This window comes from Vipera ursinii (genome assembly GCF_947247035.1).
Source record: "Vipera ursinii genome assembly, chromosome: 13".
NCBI classification, from domain to species: Eukaryota; Metazoa; Chordata; class Lepidosauria; order Squamata; family Viperidae; genus Vipera; species Vipera ursinii.
The window spans coordinates 13105678-13120851 of NC_139526.1; the positions used below are offsets into that span (position 1 = coordinate 13105678).

The following is a 15174-nucleotide window of genomic DNA, read 5'->3' on the forward strand; positions in this document are numbered from 1 at the left end:
TTCACGGGCTTCACAACTCTTGTGTCATGGTTCCGATAGATGAGACCAGTAGAAATAAGAACACTGAGGCAACTGCTTTCCTCAAAAAAACACATTTAATGGCTACATAGTATCGGCATGAACAAAGGTGAAACCAAGACTGAAAGTTCCCCCTCCCAAGGTTACAAAGTAAAACATTGAACTTCCCACCCCCATTTAAACTACTTTGGCAGGCTTTCTAACGGAAGCTTCAGCCCGTCAAAACTTAGGTAACTTGACCTTGGTTCCCACGGAACAGTTATTGTTATGTCTAAACTAAGAGAATGCATCTCCCTCCTCCCATCACTGTGGCAACCAAAAACAAAGTGAAGATGGCTGCAGCCAAATTCGTTTGAAGCTTAACGTCTTGTTCCAGATGCAAATCACGCACAATCTAAATCCGGGCATGGAGAAAACCATTCTACACCCAGCATAATTTCTGGATTGGGATATAGAGAGGATGTTTTCCATGAATTTTTTCCAAGAAAGAAATTATTCTACTGGAGCAATACTACGGGTAGTCCTCAACTTACCACGATTCATATTATTGACCGCTCAAAGTTACAAAGGCACTGGGAAAAGTGACTTACAACTAGTACAGATAATCCTCGTGTTGCAGCAGTTCATTTAGCGGCCGTTCATATAATAGCTTTGCTTGATTTCCCCTTCTTCCAATAAATTTCTCTTTTGCCAACCTTAAGTTAATAATTTAACTTATTTAAATAATTGATGCTCCTCTTGTTTACTGCTTGTCCTCCAGTCCCAAACGGAGAGGGGAGGGAAACTTGAGTTGAGAACATCTCCTGTTGAGTTTTTGCAGTAGTGCTTGGTCCTCCACTTACAACCACAACAGGGACCAGAAGATCAGCAGCTTGTTAAGTCAGTTACACCCGACTTTACAATCTGTTTCGTTCAGAGAATCATTGCAATTGTTAAGGAGACCATGCGGTCGGGAAGCGAATTGTTATTGATTGTTTTTTAAATACTAACCCGGACAACACGGTGTTTACCAAATATTAAGGTGTATGTTAAAAATCAGTAAGACATAATTTTTTTTTTTTAAAAAAAGAGGAGCATCAAACCGCTGCAGAGAGGATTGTGCCATAAAGGAGATGAACATAAAACATATAATTGCTGGAATTGGGTATGTGTAGTTTAATGAAGAGAAGGATGAGGGGGGACAGGATGGCAGTGTTCCAGTATCTCAGGGGCTGCCCCAAAGAAGAGGGAGTCAAGCTATTCTCCAAAGCACCTGAAGACAGGACAAGAAGCAACGGATGGAAACTAGTCAAGGAGAGAAGCAACCTAGAACTAAGGAGAAACTTCCTGACAGTTAGAACAATTAACCAGTGGAACAACCTGCCTCCAGAAGTGGTGAATGCTCCAACACTGGAAGTTTTTAAGAAGAGACTGGACAGCCACTTGTCTAAAATGGTATAGGGTTTCCTGCCTAAGCAGGGGGTTGGACTAGATGACCTTCAAGGTCCTTTCCAACTTTTTTTTATTATTATTATTATTGTTGTTGTTGTTAAAAAAAACACAACCCTGAGCAACTTTGTAACTGAAGAAGTGAACAAACACTCTTATTCTCCAAAAACAATCAGCTGTTTCCTTTACTTTTAACAGAGCTATCAAAAGCAAATCATGTGACATTAGGATGAAAAGAGAAGTAGGAATGGAATAAAAAGCAGTTTTCTCTCTCCCCGGCTTTCGCCTCAGTGCTGGCCAGAGAATCTTTCTTTAAAACAAATTGCTCCGTATCGTGGCAAATTTGAGGCTTTGGAGCTGAAGGCATTTGAATCCCAGAATTCTAGAACTGGATGTCTAGAAAAAAAGAAGAGGGATGGAATAGGCTGCTTTGAAAGAATCCTGGACCGGTTCCTTGACTATTCAGACCCCTTAAAGGAAAACAAGAAAAGGATAAAGCGTGCCCTGATCCAAAAAGAAAAAGAAGGGAGGAAAAAAAGAAAGGAAAATCTTAAAGGAAAAACTGTTCTGTACCAGCCTGCTACCGGCCCTGCAGAAAAGGCAGGGACAACACCTTTTACAAGAAGGCAAGAGGCTGGAATTAAGCCTGCCAAATTTATGAATACAAAAACAAACGGAACAAGACACGAACCAAGAAACAGGAGCTTTTCAAGCGGTTGCCTTCAGCCAACCAGCCCTCCCACGCATTCCCCTTTTATACAGTTCAGGGCGTGGCTTCTCTCTGCCTCTTTCCGAGGTGCCCCATTGCCTTCAGTTTACTCCTGATTGACTGCCTCCTGCGTCGGGCGTCCTTGAACAGGGCCAGCTGTGGGTCATCTTCATCCATGCTGTCAGGCTCACACAGCTGGGTCTCCGTCGTGACCAGATGGGAGGGGCCTGGCTGAGGGCTCTCATCAGCAAGCTCTCCAACCCCCTCAGCAAGCTCTTCAACACCCCCCTCATCCTCCTCTGAATCATCCGACCCAACTGCCGAACCCACAGGCTGACCCTGAATCACAACAAAGACTCAGGATAAGTTGAGGGGCTGAGAAAGTTGAAGCAGCAGCAACAGATCAAGAAAGCTGGAGTGTTGGCCTACATAACGGAGGAAAAATCAGAGAACTGGCCACAGCTTCAAAGAGCTGAGCAACTGAGCGCCTAAGAGGGAAATATTATGATACTGTGATCTGCAGTACTGGGCAAAGCCTAAATCCTGGAAAATAAAAATCACACACACATGCAAACACCTGCCTGCAAAGAAGCAGTCAATTACCCCAGCTTTTTTTGGACACATGAAGAAGAAAGAAAGAAAGTTGGCAAAAGCTAGTTATAAATATGTGAAAATGCTGGAGAGAGCAACCTGTTTAGCAGGAGAATTTTGAAGTGCAAGAATGATCCAAATCTTATTTTCAAATGGGAACAAAATAAATAAAGGACACCTTTATTTGCAGAAAAAGGGATGCGGTGTGGCTCAGTGGGTTAGGACGCTGAGCGTGTCGATCAGAAGGTCAGCGGTTTGGCGGGTCGAATCCCGAGTGCCGCCTAGCAGAGTGAGCGCCTGTTACTCGTCCCAGCTTCTGCCAACCTAGCAGTTCTAAAGCACGTAAAAATGCAAGTAGAAAAATAGGGGCCACTACGGTGAGAAGGTAACAGCGTTCCGTGTGCCTTTGGTGTCTAGTCATGCCAGTCACATGACCACGGAGACGTCCTCGGACAAGCGCTGGCTCTTCGGCTTTGAAACGGAGATGAGCACCGGCCCCTAGAGTTGGAAACAACTAGCACGCATGTGTGGGGGAAACTTTACCTTTATTTGCAGAAATGCCTGCAGAGAACTTCCTTTGACTCTGTGCTGTATTAAAAAGCCAAGTAGGTGACATTAAGCCCATCCAGTTGTCTAGGTATAAAACTCATACCCAGTTCTTAAGTTTCCCCCTCCAACTTCTCATTCCCTTGGAGAGAAATTTCCAGAGCAAACTTACAGAGAAGGTTTGCAGGGAAGGAAAAAAAAACCAAGGGACCTTTTTTGAGCAGATCCAGACTTTGGGAAGGTACTAGATCAGCTAACCCTAACCCTAACACATCCACTCCAATCTTTTTTTTGAAACCCAACTTCCATCTCCATTAAGAAGCAGCATGAAGAAAAAGCATTAAATACCTTGAAGCACATAGTGAATCTATCATCTTGCCAATGTTCATAACACAAGGCAAGCAACAGTAAGTCAAAATTCTGGCCAGATTATGATTTAAAAACATAAGTTGGTGGGATCCAATCTGAGTCGGTCACCAGGACCAAAGGATCTTGCTACACTATTGTGGGACAGATATATATGCCTTCATTCACATAAATTAATTCCTATGATTATGAGATTAAATTTGAACAGGTAGTGCTTATTCTAAGAAAAGCATCCTTGGCATTCTAGATTTAATTGGTGTTTGAAAATGCAACAATTAAGTGGAAGGAGGAGGAGGAGAAAGAAAAGAAAGAAAAGAAAAGAAAAGAAAAGAAAAGAAAGAAAGAAAGAAAGAAAGAAAGAAAGAAAGAAAGAAAGAAAGAAAGAAAGAAAGAAAGAAAAAGAAAGAAAGAAAGAAAAAAGAAGAAAAAAGAAAGAAACAGAGAGTAAAAGAGAAAGAAAGAAAGAAAGAAAGAAAGAAAGAAAGAAAGAAAGAAAGAAAGAAAGAAGAAAGAAGAAAGAAGAAAGAAAAAGAAAGAAAAGAAAGAAAGAAAAAAGAAAGAAAGGAAGAAAGAAAGAAAGAAAGAAAGAAAGAAAGAAAGAAAGAAAGAAAGAAAGAAAGAAAGAAAGAAAGAAAGAAAGAAAAATGCAATCTGAGATTTCCTAAAATTGGGAACTTCTGCTTGTGCCTCTCCCAAATCATAGGAAAATGAGCAGCTACACAGAAAAAGAAGCTGAGCTAAATAGATATATACTGTATATATTTTAAAAAAACACCAAGCAGTGTTCATGGCATGAATTATAGCTGAACTCCTCCAGTTTTCTCTGCCTTTTTGGATGGGAAAGCCTTCTGAATCCTCCTTGGCAGAATTCCCATGTTGGTGGAGATATTCCCACATGGCTAATGAGTAACACCAAATTCTTCTATCAGCAAAGTATTATGAGTGTATCATATTTTTCTTTGGGGTATATTTTGAATCATGCTTTAAAGCAGAAATGGGCAATCATCCGACTTGCAAGATCTAGGCTAGGTTCAGATTCTAAGTCAAGGAGGTTGATTCGACCAGGGTTTAATGAATAAACGACAAGGGCTGAATTCGGACCCCAGGCTAAGCCACAAGGAAGCAATCCTTATTTCGGTTTAGTATGTCGTTGGGTTCTCGGAAATCTTGTTCTATCTTCTTGCAGATGTTCTTACAGATGTTTCATCACCAGGGTTGGTAATGAGATGTCTGCAAGAAGGAAAGCCAGTCCAGAAAACACCAAGAACCCAACAATATAGATCACCCAGCTCTTTATTCTCCATTAGGGTGATGTATCAGCCTAATTTTCCAGCTGGGACTCAAATCCCTAACAATGCTTATCTTGAGGAGCAGATTACAGCCACGTTTGGGAGAAAAGTTAAGGAGGAAAATGACACTGGGCAGATAGCCAGTGATTCTTGCAATTTTTAGGTCTTTAGTTATAAGACATTTTTGCTGAACTGTTGCACATCATGGAGATGTCACCATGGACCATAGCTCCTCTTGCCTCCTCACCTATTGGTCTGGTTTACTCCATACAATAAACCCTACACCAGTTGTTGCATTTATACAATACACCATGCCTATTGAAATGAACCTTATTATGGGCTGCTCTTCCAACCTGGGATGGTGGGGTGGCTCAGCAGTTAAGACACCCAGCTTGTTGATTGGAAAGCAGTCCAGGTTTGAAACCCAGGCGCCATGTGATGGGGTGAGCTCTTGTTCAAGGCCCAGCTGCTGCCAACCTTGCAGTTTGAAAGCATGCAAATGCGAGTAGATAAATAGGCATCACTTCGGTGGGAAGGTAACAGTGTTCCACGACATACATCATGCTGGCCACATGAACATGGAAATGTCTTCAGACAGTGCTGGATCAATGGCCTTGAAACAGAGATAAGTATTGCCCCCTACAGTCAGAAACAACTATCAGAATAACATTTGCAGGGATTCCTTTATCTTTTACCTTCTGACTTGTTAAGATGACATACAAGTTTAGCTAGCTTTTCAAGGATCTACAAGGCAGATCATCATGGTCATCCCTGACGAATCCTCATTTCAGCTTGAAGTCTATATTTTCACTACCTTCCACGTCATCAACACCCAATTTCACAAGTACTTTATTCCCTTTCCTCTCTTTTTTTTTCATCTACATCTATCTAACATTTAGCCAATGCGATATGGCTTTAAAATATCTCAACTTTCAACCTAGCTCAAACATTTGACCTATGTTTTTATTCTTCTTTTATTCTTCTTCTGGAGAAAATAGCTGGGATCTTCCCTTATGAGAGTTTTAGACTCACTTAAGTCATGATAGCTGGGTCTTTGTGACTTTGGGGCAATCATCAGGAGACTATGAGTTCTAGTCCCAGCCTAGGCACAAAGGTTGGCTGGGTGACTTTGGCCAATCACCAGGAAATGGTGCATTCTAGTCCCACCTTAGCCATGAAAGGCAGCTGGGTGAGTTTGGGTACAACTGTAAATCCCTCTTTATAAGAGAAGAACAGATAGAGCCGGAGGGTGGGGTCAAGAGAGTAATCAGCCTAGAGTAATTATGTTCCCACAAATGGTCTAGATCCCATCCCTCTTGAATTCTGTTGATTCCTATCTATGACCATTAATTAACTAGATTCTTACGAGCAATAAATTAGCTAACTGGAACCTAATGTGTGGTCCTGATTCTTTGCATCCTATACTCTCCGTATTCCAGGAAGGCAGCATCAGAAATCAGAGAACAGGGGGGCTCTACAAGATATATGATCACTGACAAAATGCTCTTTCCCCCCCATCCCACCCCCAAAGGAAAAAAAATCATTTGAGCACAGTAAAAACACCCTGGAATACATCTCCATGTACTAGTAACTATGGCATGAGCAGGTGCACCCCAGCCGTTGGTACCAGCTGGCTGCTTGGAAACAGAACGTGGAATCACAACAGGGAAGAAAGATTGTGGTTGCAGCCCTTAACAAAAGCACAAATCCAAACAAAGCCTGAGAGTTCGCACACGGGGCATCCAGCAATCTCTGGAAGAAATCAAACCGTCTTCCAGAAAACAGCTGTTTGCAGGAGAAGACTTTGAGAACCGATTTTGCCATGCTCTGCCCACAGCTTGGCTTCAAACAATTAAACGTCTTTACCCACAAGCAGAGGATCTGGTTTCTCCTGGCTGTGGATGGGGCCTATGTTCTCCACTGCTTCCACTCGTGGGTAGCTCAACAATTTTCCACAGAGTATGCTGTCTGTGCTGTGTTCATTCCCACATGCAAGTGGTCAATCAAACCTTGTCTCTACTCATTGCCAGGGTTTGTACAGCACTCAACCATAAGCTTACGACCTAGATTTGAGGTGCTGGCTAAAAATGGTTGGCTAGTTTATGTTTTATTGGTCATATGAATTCGGCACAAAGATAAGAGATTAAGATTCCTTTCCATCTTTCTGTTGTGTTCTGATTTAATACTAGAGTTAGTCATAGGCAGAGATAGAGATAGAGATAAATAGATAGATAGATAGATAGATAGATAGATAGATAGATAGATAGATAGATAGATAGATGGATGGATGGATGGATGGATGGATGGATGGATGGATGGATGGATAGATAGATTCCTTATACGAATTCATTTTCTAACCTCACTCAAACGGGCTGGCTTCAGACCTCCTACAAAGCCAGGAGTTGGGGTGGGGGATTGGGGAGGTGGGGAACTCACAGTGAACATTGCTCTCCGGCTCAGCTTGCCACGTGAGCGTGCCTGGCAGGCCTTTTATCTGACCTGGGTTGAATGTACCGTGTGAAGCCCTCTTTTGAAAGAGCGAAACAGACTGCGTGCTAGGGTGATCGAGTAGCGTGAAGACCCCAGTGGCCTTCCAACTGATTGACTGCACAGACGGCAGTGTCCCTCTGACCTTTTCAACTCTCCACATCTTTGGGGCTTTGGTGTTGTTGCATTTGTGCCTTTGGGTCTGTTTTGACTCTCCTGGTGACTGTCTGGAGTAGGCTCTGCAGTTTTCTGGGCAAAGGGTTGGGGGTTTGGGGGGAGGGGGGGAAGAGGGAGTGGTTTATTGAGAGCGGTGGGCCCAAGCGTTACCCAACTGGATTCGTGAACTAGAATTCGCTTTCTCCAAGGTTCTAGCCTGATGGCTAAGCACAACCCCAAACAGAATATAATCAAAAATCCCCAATAGGGTAATTAAAGGTGAAAATAAGCAGTGTAGAAGCACAAAGAAAGAAGACCAAAAAAAATAAAATGCCAGTAATCTCAACTATTGCTCTATGATGCCACATGTCCGCAGAATAATTAACCTTCTATTCTACCTCCTAAAGAGGACTCAAGGGGAAAATCAAACACCTAATTTCTTACCATACACACACACACACACACACACTAGGGGACGCAGTGGCTCAGTGGGTTAGGACGCTGAGCTTGTCGATCAGAAGGTCGGCAGTTTGGCGGGTCGAATCCCAAGAGCCGCATAACAGAGTGAGGGCCTATTACGCGTCCCAGCTTCTGCCAACCTAGCAGTTCGAAAGCACATAAAAATGCAAGTAGAAAAATAGGGACCACTACGGTGGGAAGGTAACAGCGTTCCGTGCGCCTTTGGCGTCTAGTCATGCCGGCCACATGACCACGGAGACGTCCTCGGACAAGCGCTGGCTCTTCGGCTTTGAAATGGAGATGAGCACCGGCCCCTAGAGTTGGAAACGACTAGCACGCATGTGCGGGGGAACCTTTACCTTTTTATATATATACTCTAGCATTAAAATAAGCAAACTGATAGAAATGATTTATTTCAGGTGAACGCCATGCAGCATCTCTACTATAATAAGTTTAACACTAGCAAGGCATTTAAGCTTGGATCAATGCAAAAGCTGTTAAATATCCTCAATAAATAAAAAAAGGTAGATAGAGTTGTATAAATTGCCTTTTTTCAGCCCAAAATGATTATCTTTCAACTACACTCGCTACACTAGCTTAACCAGGTCAGATAAAACCTTGGGATCTTCTTCTCCGTGGAAAGCTCCGTATGTGTTTATCGTGATTAGGCTAGATAGATGGTGGAGAGAAACAGACACGTGTCCACACATGCAAGCCTACATGAACAAAACATACACATTTACTGAGAGAAAGAGGCTTAATGTCTGAATCCGATCTATCTGGTGAACTTAGGATGTATCTTGCACATCTGTAGTGCCAACCCAAAAAAAAAAAGGATTCATTCAGTAAACAGGTAAAATATGTTACGTGAATGATGCGTTCATCATTGTAATAGTTTTGGATGCTGCAAGAATGCGAAACTATCATGAAAAGTTGTCTGGCTGTTAGAGAGGCCAAGGAACCATAGGATGGTTTAAATAAGTTCTACCTTGGTCACCTAGCAAGGAAACCAACAACTTCATCTTCAACCACAGAACAGAATAACAGAGTTGGAAGGGACCTCCAACAGGGGCATCTGTTGGAGGTCTCTGTTATTCTGTTCTGTCCATTCTGCCCTGTTCTGCTTTGTCCATTTTAGAATCCAGGAGATCGAATAGGTAGGGACCTTGGAGGTCTTCCAGTCCAACCCCCTGCAAATGGCAGGAGATCCTACACTATTTTGTTCAGTGTCATCTTCTCAACACCTTGACCTGTGGACTCTTTAACTGGGTATTGTTTGAGATGGAATGAGGGATACACCAGCCTAGACTCAGGTTGAAGAGATGCCCTCATTCACCAGTTCCGTTTTGTACCCTTAGAAACTACTCCTTTAGTAGTTTCTACTCCTTTAGAGGTGAGACTGTCTCCATTACAGATGGCCAGTCTCCTGATAAGAAAGGGTTTTTAAGGCAAGGGTGGGTGAAAGGCCAGTCAAGATCTGCTGTCAGATCTCTGGCAACTTAGACCAGCAGGAATCTTGGATCCCAACAGAGAACTGCAAAATCCAGAAAAATCTCCTCGCCGCACACAGCTGAAGGGAGTGAGCTTGGAACAACCAGGAGAGATTTGGTTGTGTGGAAAAAAATTAGGAGTAAAATACATTTTGGAGCATCTGAAGGGATTCCTAACTTCCGTATAGTCTTACAGACATTCTGTTCAGAACCAGTTCACTGTTGCTTATCGTCTACTCTACTGGATTGATCTCAGGACTGTAGTAATCGCAAAACAGACTACGAAGCTCGCCATTGCCTCTCTCTGGTTTAATGTGTCCTGTTTGGGCAATTGTAGCTTCCATTCATTCCTTCAGTCCTCAGTCAGGATGGCGTGCAGGAAGCACACACACACACACACACCAAGCCCACTAGTCCCAAAGGAAATTATTTCTTAAAAGTTAGCTTTTGGAAACAGCAAGCAGTGGATACAGGCAAATCACACCTTACAACGACGGAGGGGGGGAAAAATGGAAGAGGGTTGAGTCTGGTCTTCTTGGAGAACGTAGATTTCAAGGAAAGGTTTGCTCAGAGGGAGGACAAGCTCCCTTCTGGAAGGGGGAAGTTAAGCCGAAGGGGACGGCCACGAAGAAGCGAACGATCAAAACTGGGGCCTTGTTCGACTGCGCCGAGTCTCAGATTCTGCAGGATGCGTGTAAACGCACCGGTTCCAACTCTTTTCTTCTTCCCGCAATAACATGGCATGGTGAATGACCTCGGCGTTTTACATTGCACCTGTATTGATATCATTCAGAGGCTACAGAAACACGGAAATCTGAATAAGGGGAAGGAAGGGGTCTCTTCCAATCTTTTCAACAACAACAACAACACAGCAGAAGACAGAAAAGCACCCTCAAACTTTCTTGGCCTGGAATTAGCGGATGAAGACGCCTCACCTTGGACAGGAGCAAACTTTCTCTCACTCCTTCCCCCCACCCCCACCCCCACCCCTCAGCAAACCTTAGAGAAGATCACAGGAGCTTTGGGTCCCAACCCATTGCCTGCACTAGGCTTTCTTCTTGGTAGTAAAAAAAAATGATCGCCCATCAGCCAGCTTATAAATAGCATATAATTGCTAGTGAAAGGAATGGGTGATGCATTCTGAGAACTATTTTGGGTGCCTGAATGCAGGGGGGGACGGGGGGGAAGCTGTTAATCACAAAGCAAACTGCAAGATCCCAGGCTGGCAAGGTACTCCAGGTGTTTAGTCCATCCCCGAATGTTGGGGGATGGAGGAAAGAGAGAGAGAGAGAGAGAGAGAGAGAGAGAATACTGACCTACATGGCATTAGTGTTATAGTCTGGTCTAGCTCCAAAGGTTGACACCTATTCAAATGTTTAATTATAAAGTTTGTTGAAAAAATTCCCATGTTCCAGCATAACATAAAGGAAGTGGCCTTAGTGTATATGAAATACCTGGTGTTTAGTCCATTTGGGGGGATGGAGGAAGGAGAGAGAGAGAGAGAGAGAGAGAGAGAGAGAGAGAGAGAGAGAGAGAGAGAGAGAGAGAGAGAGAGAGAGAATGGGAAGGGAGATAGACCCCAAATGAAGAACCTTGACTGACCACCACTCACTTCAGCTGCACCCAATAGAAAAGCATTTTCTGGTGATGCCATCGTTCCTCTTGAGAACTTGTTCCATAAGCAGATATCCATCTCAGTTGGCAAGGAAAAGCCACCTGGTTTTTTTTGACAACAGTCCTCCCCTCCATTACCCAACCCAAGAGTCAAGGAAGACAGGCGCCCCAAAGCACCCTTGCTTTCTTACATCTCCAATGAAGCTATTGGCTCTGTTTTTTCTCTCCCCACCCTTCTCCTCCTCCACCTCCTCCTATTTTTTGTTGCTTTTAATTGTTTTTATTTGATCTACAAAATGTCTCTCCCCATCTGTTTTGCTTTCATGTGTTGGGGATTAGCATAATGAATCAGACAGACCCTATAACTTGACAAATGAATTGCAACTTTGGAGTCCCTCCTGTTGCCATCAGGGTGGGCAGCAGGGAAATTTGGTGGGGAGATGCTGGATGGAATTTCAAGAAGAGGCAACAGGCCAAAACAGATTCCACCAGCCCGGTCCTCGCCCCCTGAGGCGGTTGGAGTTACAAACAGCTTGAACCCAGCAGCATTGTTTGGCAAAGGGAAGGGGGTGTAGGTCTGAACTAAGGCCAGCCATTGCTCAGTGGGTATAGCGCTGAAATAAATGGGTGCTCCACAAACACATCCACACACTGCTTTTCACCCGGTGTCTGTTCTCATCAGACAGCAGAATGTGCATGCGGTGTTATCTTGCTATTAAGCACCCCTATCTTTACTGAAGGGACCAAGCTTTTGCAAGTTTATACCTCCAGGGTGGGTTTCTGTGAGTTGGACCACCTGGAATTGTATGGTTATCTAATGGATTCCATGTTAGGGTATATCTCTGCTTTTGGTGAGCTCTGGATTGGAAGCAGAGTGATTGGGAAATTGCAGGAAAGGCCCCCACTTTTTTGAGCCCCACGTAGCAAGATGATAAAGGGGTGTGTGCATGCAGACACGTGTGAGTGTATGTGTGTGTTGGCGGTTGGGCATACTGCTGGGCATTGATTTGTCCCCCACAGAGGATTTGGCCCTACACATCCATCAGAGTTCCAACAGATGCAATGGGGAAAAATCTACGGTTCTGGCTGTGTTAATCCAACATCCTTAATGGTTTTCCGTTCTTGCTGCTTCTCCAACATCTGTAAGTGGATGTGACTTCTTTCCTGTCCACCTCACTCTTGAGGGGGTCTTGGGCCACAATTGCACAAGACATGTGTGTGTGTGTGTGTGTGTGTTGACTGCGCCTGCAAACCCTCCCCTTCTTTTTTCCAAGCTTTATAAGATTGAAGGAGAGGACATGCACTTACCCCCCCCACACACACACACACACTCCAAGAAGAGAAGATGTTCACCCCATCTTGGCTGGGAGGGTTTCCCCGCCCCCCAAGGCTAAAACAGCAGAACAGGCCTTCGGCAGGTGGCATATGGCACTGGTGTGGGAGGAGGAGTGGGTTGGGAAGGGGAGGGTCCCCCCCAAAAAAGGAAGGAGGAGGAAAGGAGCTCAGCTTACCTGGACATGTGTTCCCGCTGGGGCCGGTGTGCTTTCTCCAGCCCCAGTTTGGTGAAGATGCCCACCAAGACCATCACAGCGACCACCCCACAGATGATGTAGACGATCAGGTTGGTCTTGTCGCGGGTGGGGTCGTGGGACGGGTCCATGGGGCGGTTGGTCATCTTGCGCCCGTTCAGCCAGGGGGGCTTGATGTAGTTGGTGCAAACGTCCTGGTCCAGCCGCCTCTTCTGATCCTGGCAGCAGAAGCGGAAGCCGCAGGTGCCACAGCAGAACGGGTAGCCGCGGACGCTGCAGTTGAAAGCCTCGTCCCACTGGCCCATCACATCAAAGTAGCCCCGGCATGCCTCCGGGCTGGGGGGCGGCTCCGAGGCGTCGGCGGGTGGAGGCTCAGCCGCTCGGCTGTGGTTCCCGCCGGAATCGAAGAGCATCACGATGCTGCCCAGGTGCTGCCCGACTTTCTCCTGGGCCTGACACGGGAGAGGGGGGAGAAACTCTGCTGCCAGGTAGCCCAAAACCAAACGGAGGAAGCCCTTCATCCTTCGCAGCGCAACACCGGCACACCTGAGGTTGCCTTCCCTGCTGCTGCTGCCGTCGCCGTCGCCGCCGCCGCAATTCAAGGCTCCCGACGCTCCGGCGCTGCGCCAAGGATTGTACATAAAGGGGGGTCTCTCTCGGGCTGGCACCCTCGGCGCGGTCTTCCGCTCTTCTCCCCGCAGTTGGGAGCTAGGGCGGGATGTCAGCACCGCGGACAGCTCCGGGATTTCAGGACGGCCGGCAGCTCCACGCAGCCTTGCAGGGCCGCCTCTGCCGAGCATGCGGGGTTGGAGGGGGGGGTGGGGGCGCGGGGGGCGGGGTACCCCTCCTCCTCCCTCCCGCCAGACCCCCCCCCCTCCTCGCCTCTTCCCACCTTCCAAAGCTGGGGAGGGAAGTGTGAGCGGCGGCACTTGTAGAGTGTGGAGAGACACCCCGAGAGAGAGAGAGAGAGAGAGAGAGACAGAGAGACAGAGAGACAGAGAGACAGAGAGAGGGAGAGACAGAGAGAGACAGAGAGGGAGAGAGAGAGAGAGAGAGAGACAGAGAGAGGGAGAGAGAGAGAGAGAGTGAATGAGTGGCCAAAAGAAAAAGGGGGGAGGGGGGGAGGAGCAGGAGCGGCAAGAGTCGGGGGGAGGGAGGGGGCAACTGGGGTGGGGGACTCACGCCGTTGGCGGGGAGGGGAAATCAAAAGACCCCCCCGAGAGACGGAGAGTGCGGGGGGGGTGTGTGTGTGTGAGGCAGGAGGTGGAGAAGGGAAGGAGGTCGCAGAGAGAACGGAATGGGGTCTTTCTTTTTGCAGAGGGAAAGCAGATTGCGGTGGGGGGGGACGAGGAGGAGAGAAAAAAAAAGAGCCAGGTCCCTTCTCTCTTCCTTCTCCCTTCAAGGTCCCCCACTCCTCCTCCTCCTCCACCGCCGGCGCCGCCGCCACCACACACACACACACACACACACACACAAACACACACACACACACGCAGCCCGCCGCCAGAGCGCTGGCCAAGTTCTCCAGCGAGGAAAACTCTTGCTAGGAGACGCGCGACCCTCCCACCGCACCGGCAAGGAGGAGGGGCGGAGACTCGGGCTGCTGCAGCTTCTATAAAAAAAAAAAGACCTGCATGAGAGTCGAGAGCGGAGCGTGGGTCTCTTCTTCTGACTCCCCCTCCAACTAAGGCGCACGCAGACACACACACACACACACAAGGGCACACACGCGCGCACACACATGCACGCACGTGAGCGCCCAGGTCCTGCCCATGGAGAAGGAAACGGGCAGAGAGAATGGAGTAAGAGGCAGAGGCAATTTGACGGGGGGCGGTTAGTGGGGGGGGGGTGGCCGCCACGCACCCTCTACTCTGCTTCCAGTGACTTTCTTGCATCTTTAAACCTTCCGGCAAGGTCCTGTTAGAAGGAGCAGAGGTGGCAGCGGGGCGGCGCTGGGCGAGAAGAGGCGTGGGGGGTTATTGGATCAACAACAACAACAAAAATGGAAGGAGAAGCAGGAATGGGATAGCGATCCTTAGGGCCAGGGAAGGAAAAGTCTGGGCCGCGAAGTGACACACACACACATACACACCCACCCAAAACCAGTCAAAGGCAATATCCAGACAACAGGCTTAAAACCAGTTCAAAAAAAAAGCAAAGCAACATTTGATTAGAGTTAACCTCCCTTGCTCCGTTTCTTCCTGGCCTGACGTTGCAAAGAAATATTTCCTGGTTGCTTCCAGTATCGTGCCCAGTCAGAAGTGGGTTCCCTCTGAATGCAGATTTGAGCATCTGGGGTGAATGTAGCATTGATGTCCAATCTCAGAGCGTGGCTGTGTGTGGCTAAAAGGGGCAGAGGAAAGAATATATCAAGCTTCGCGCGGCACTTTTAAGGCCAGGTTTTAAAAACACCTTTCTCGTTTTTTCTGGCAAACTAGGTAACCTCATCGGTGCAAGGTCAACCCTGAGCTACAAATAATTCTCTTTTATCA

General features: G+C 46.6%; 1 protein-coding gene across 1 annotated transcript in view; it reads right to left on the reverse strand.

Annotated features, from left to right (window-relative positions):
* SHISA9 (shisa family member 9) overlaps positions 1–13482 on the reverse strand; it is a gene marked incomplete at its 5' end in the record, with an annotated part of 154447 nt that extends 140965 nt beyond the window's left edge. Inside the window, one exon of the mRNA XM_083372438.1 lies at positions 12665–13482. Within this exon, the coding sequence (XP_083228564.1) occupies positions 12665–13482 (818 nt within the window). The remainder of the gene's footprint in view (positions 1–12664) is intronic.
* Between the last annotated feature and the right edge of the window lie 1692 nt (positions 13483–15174).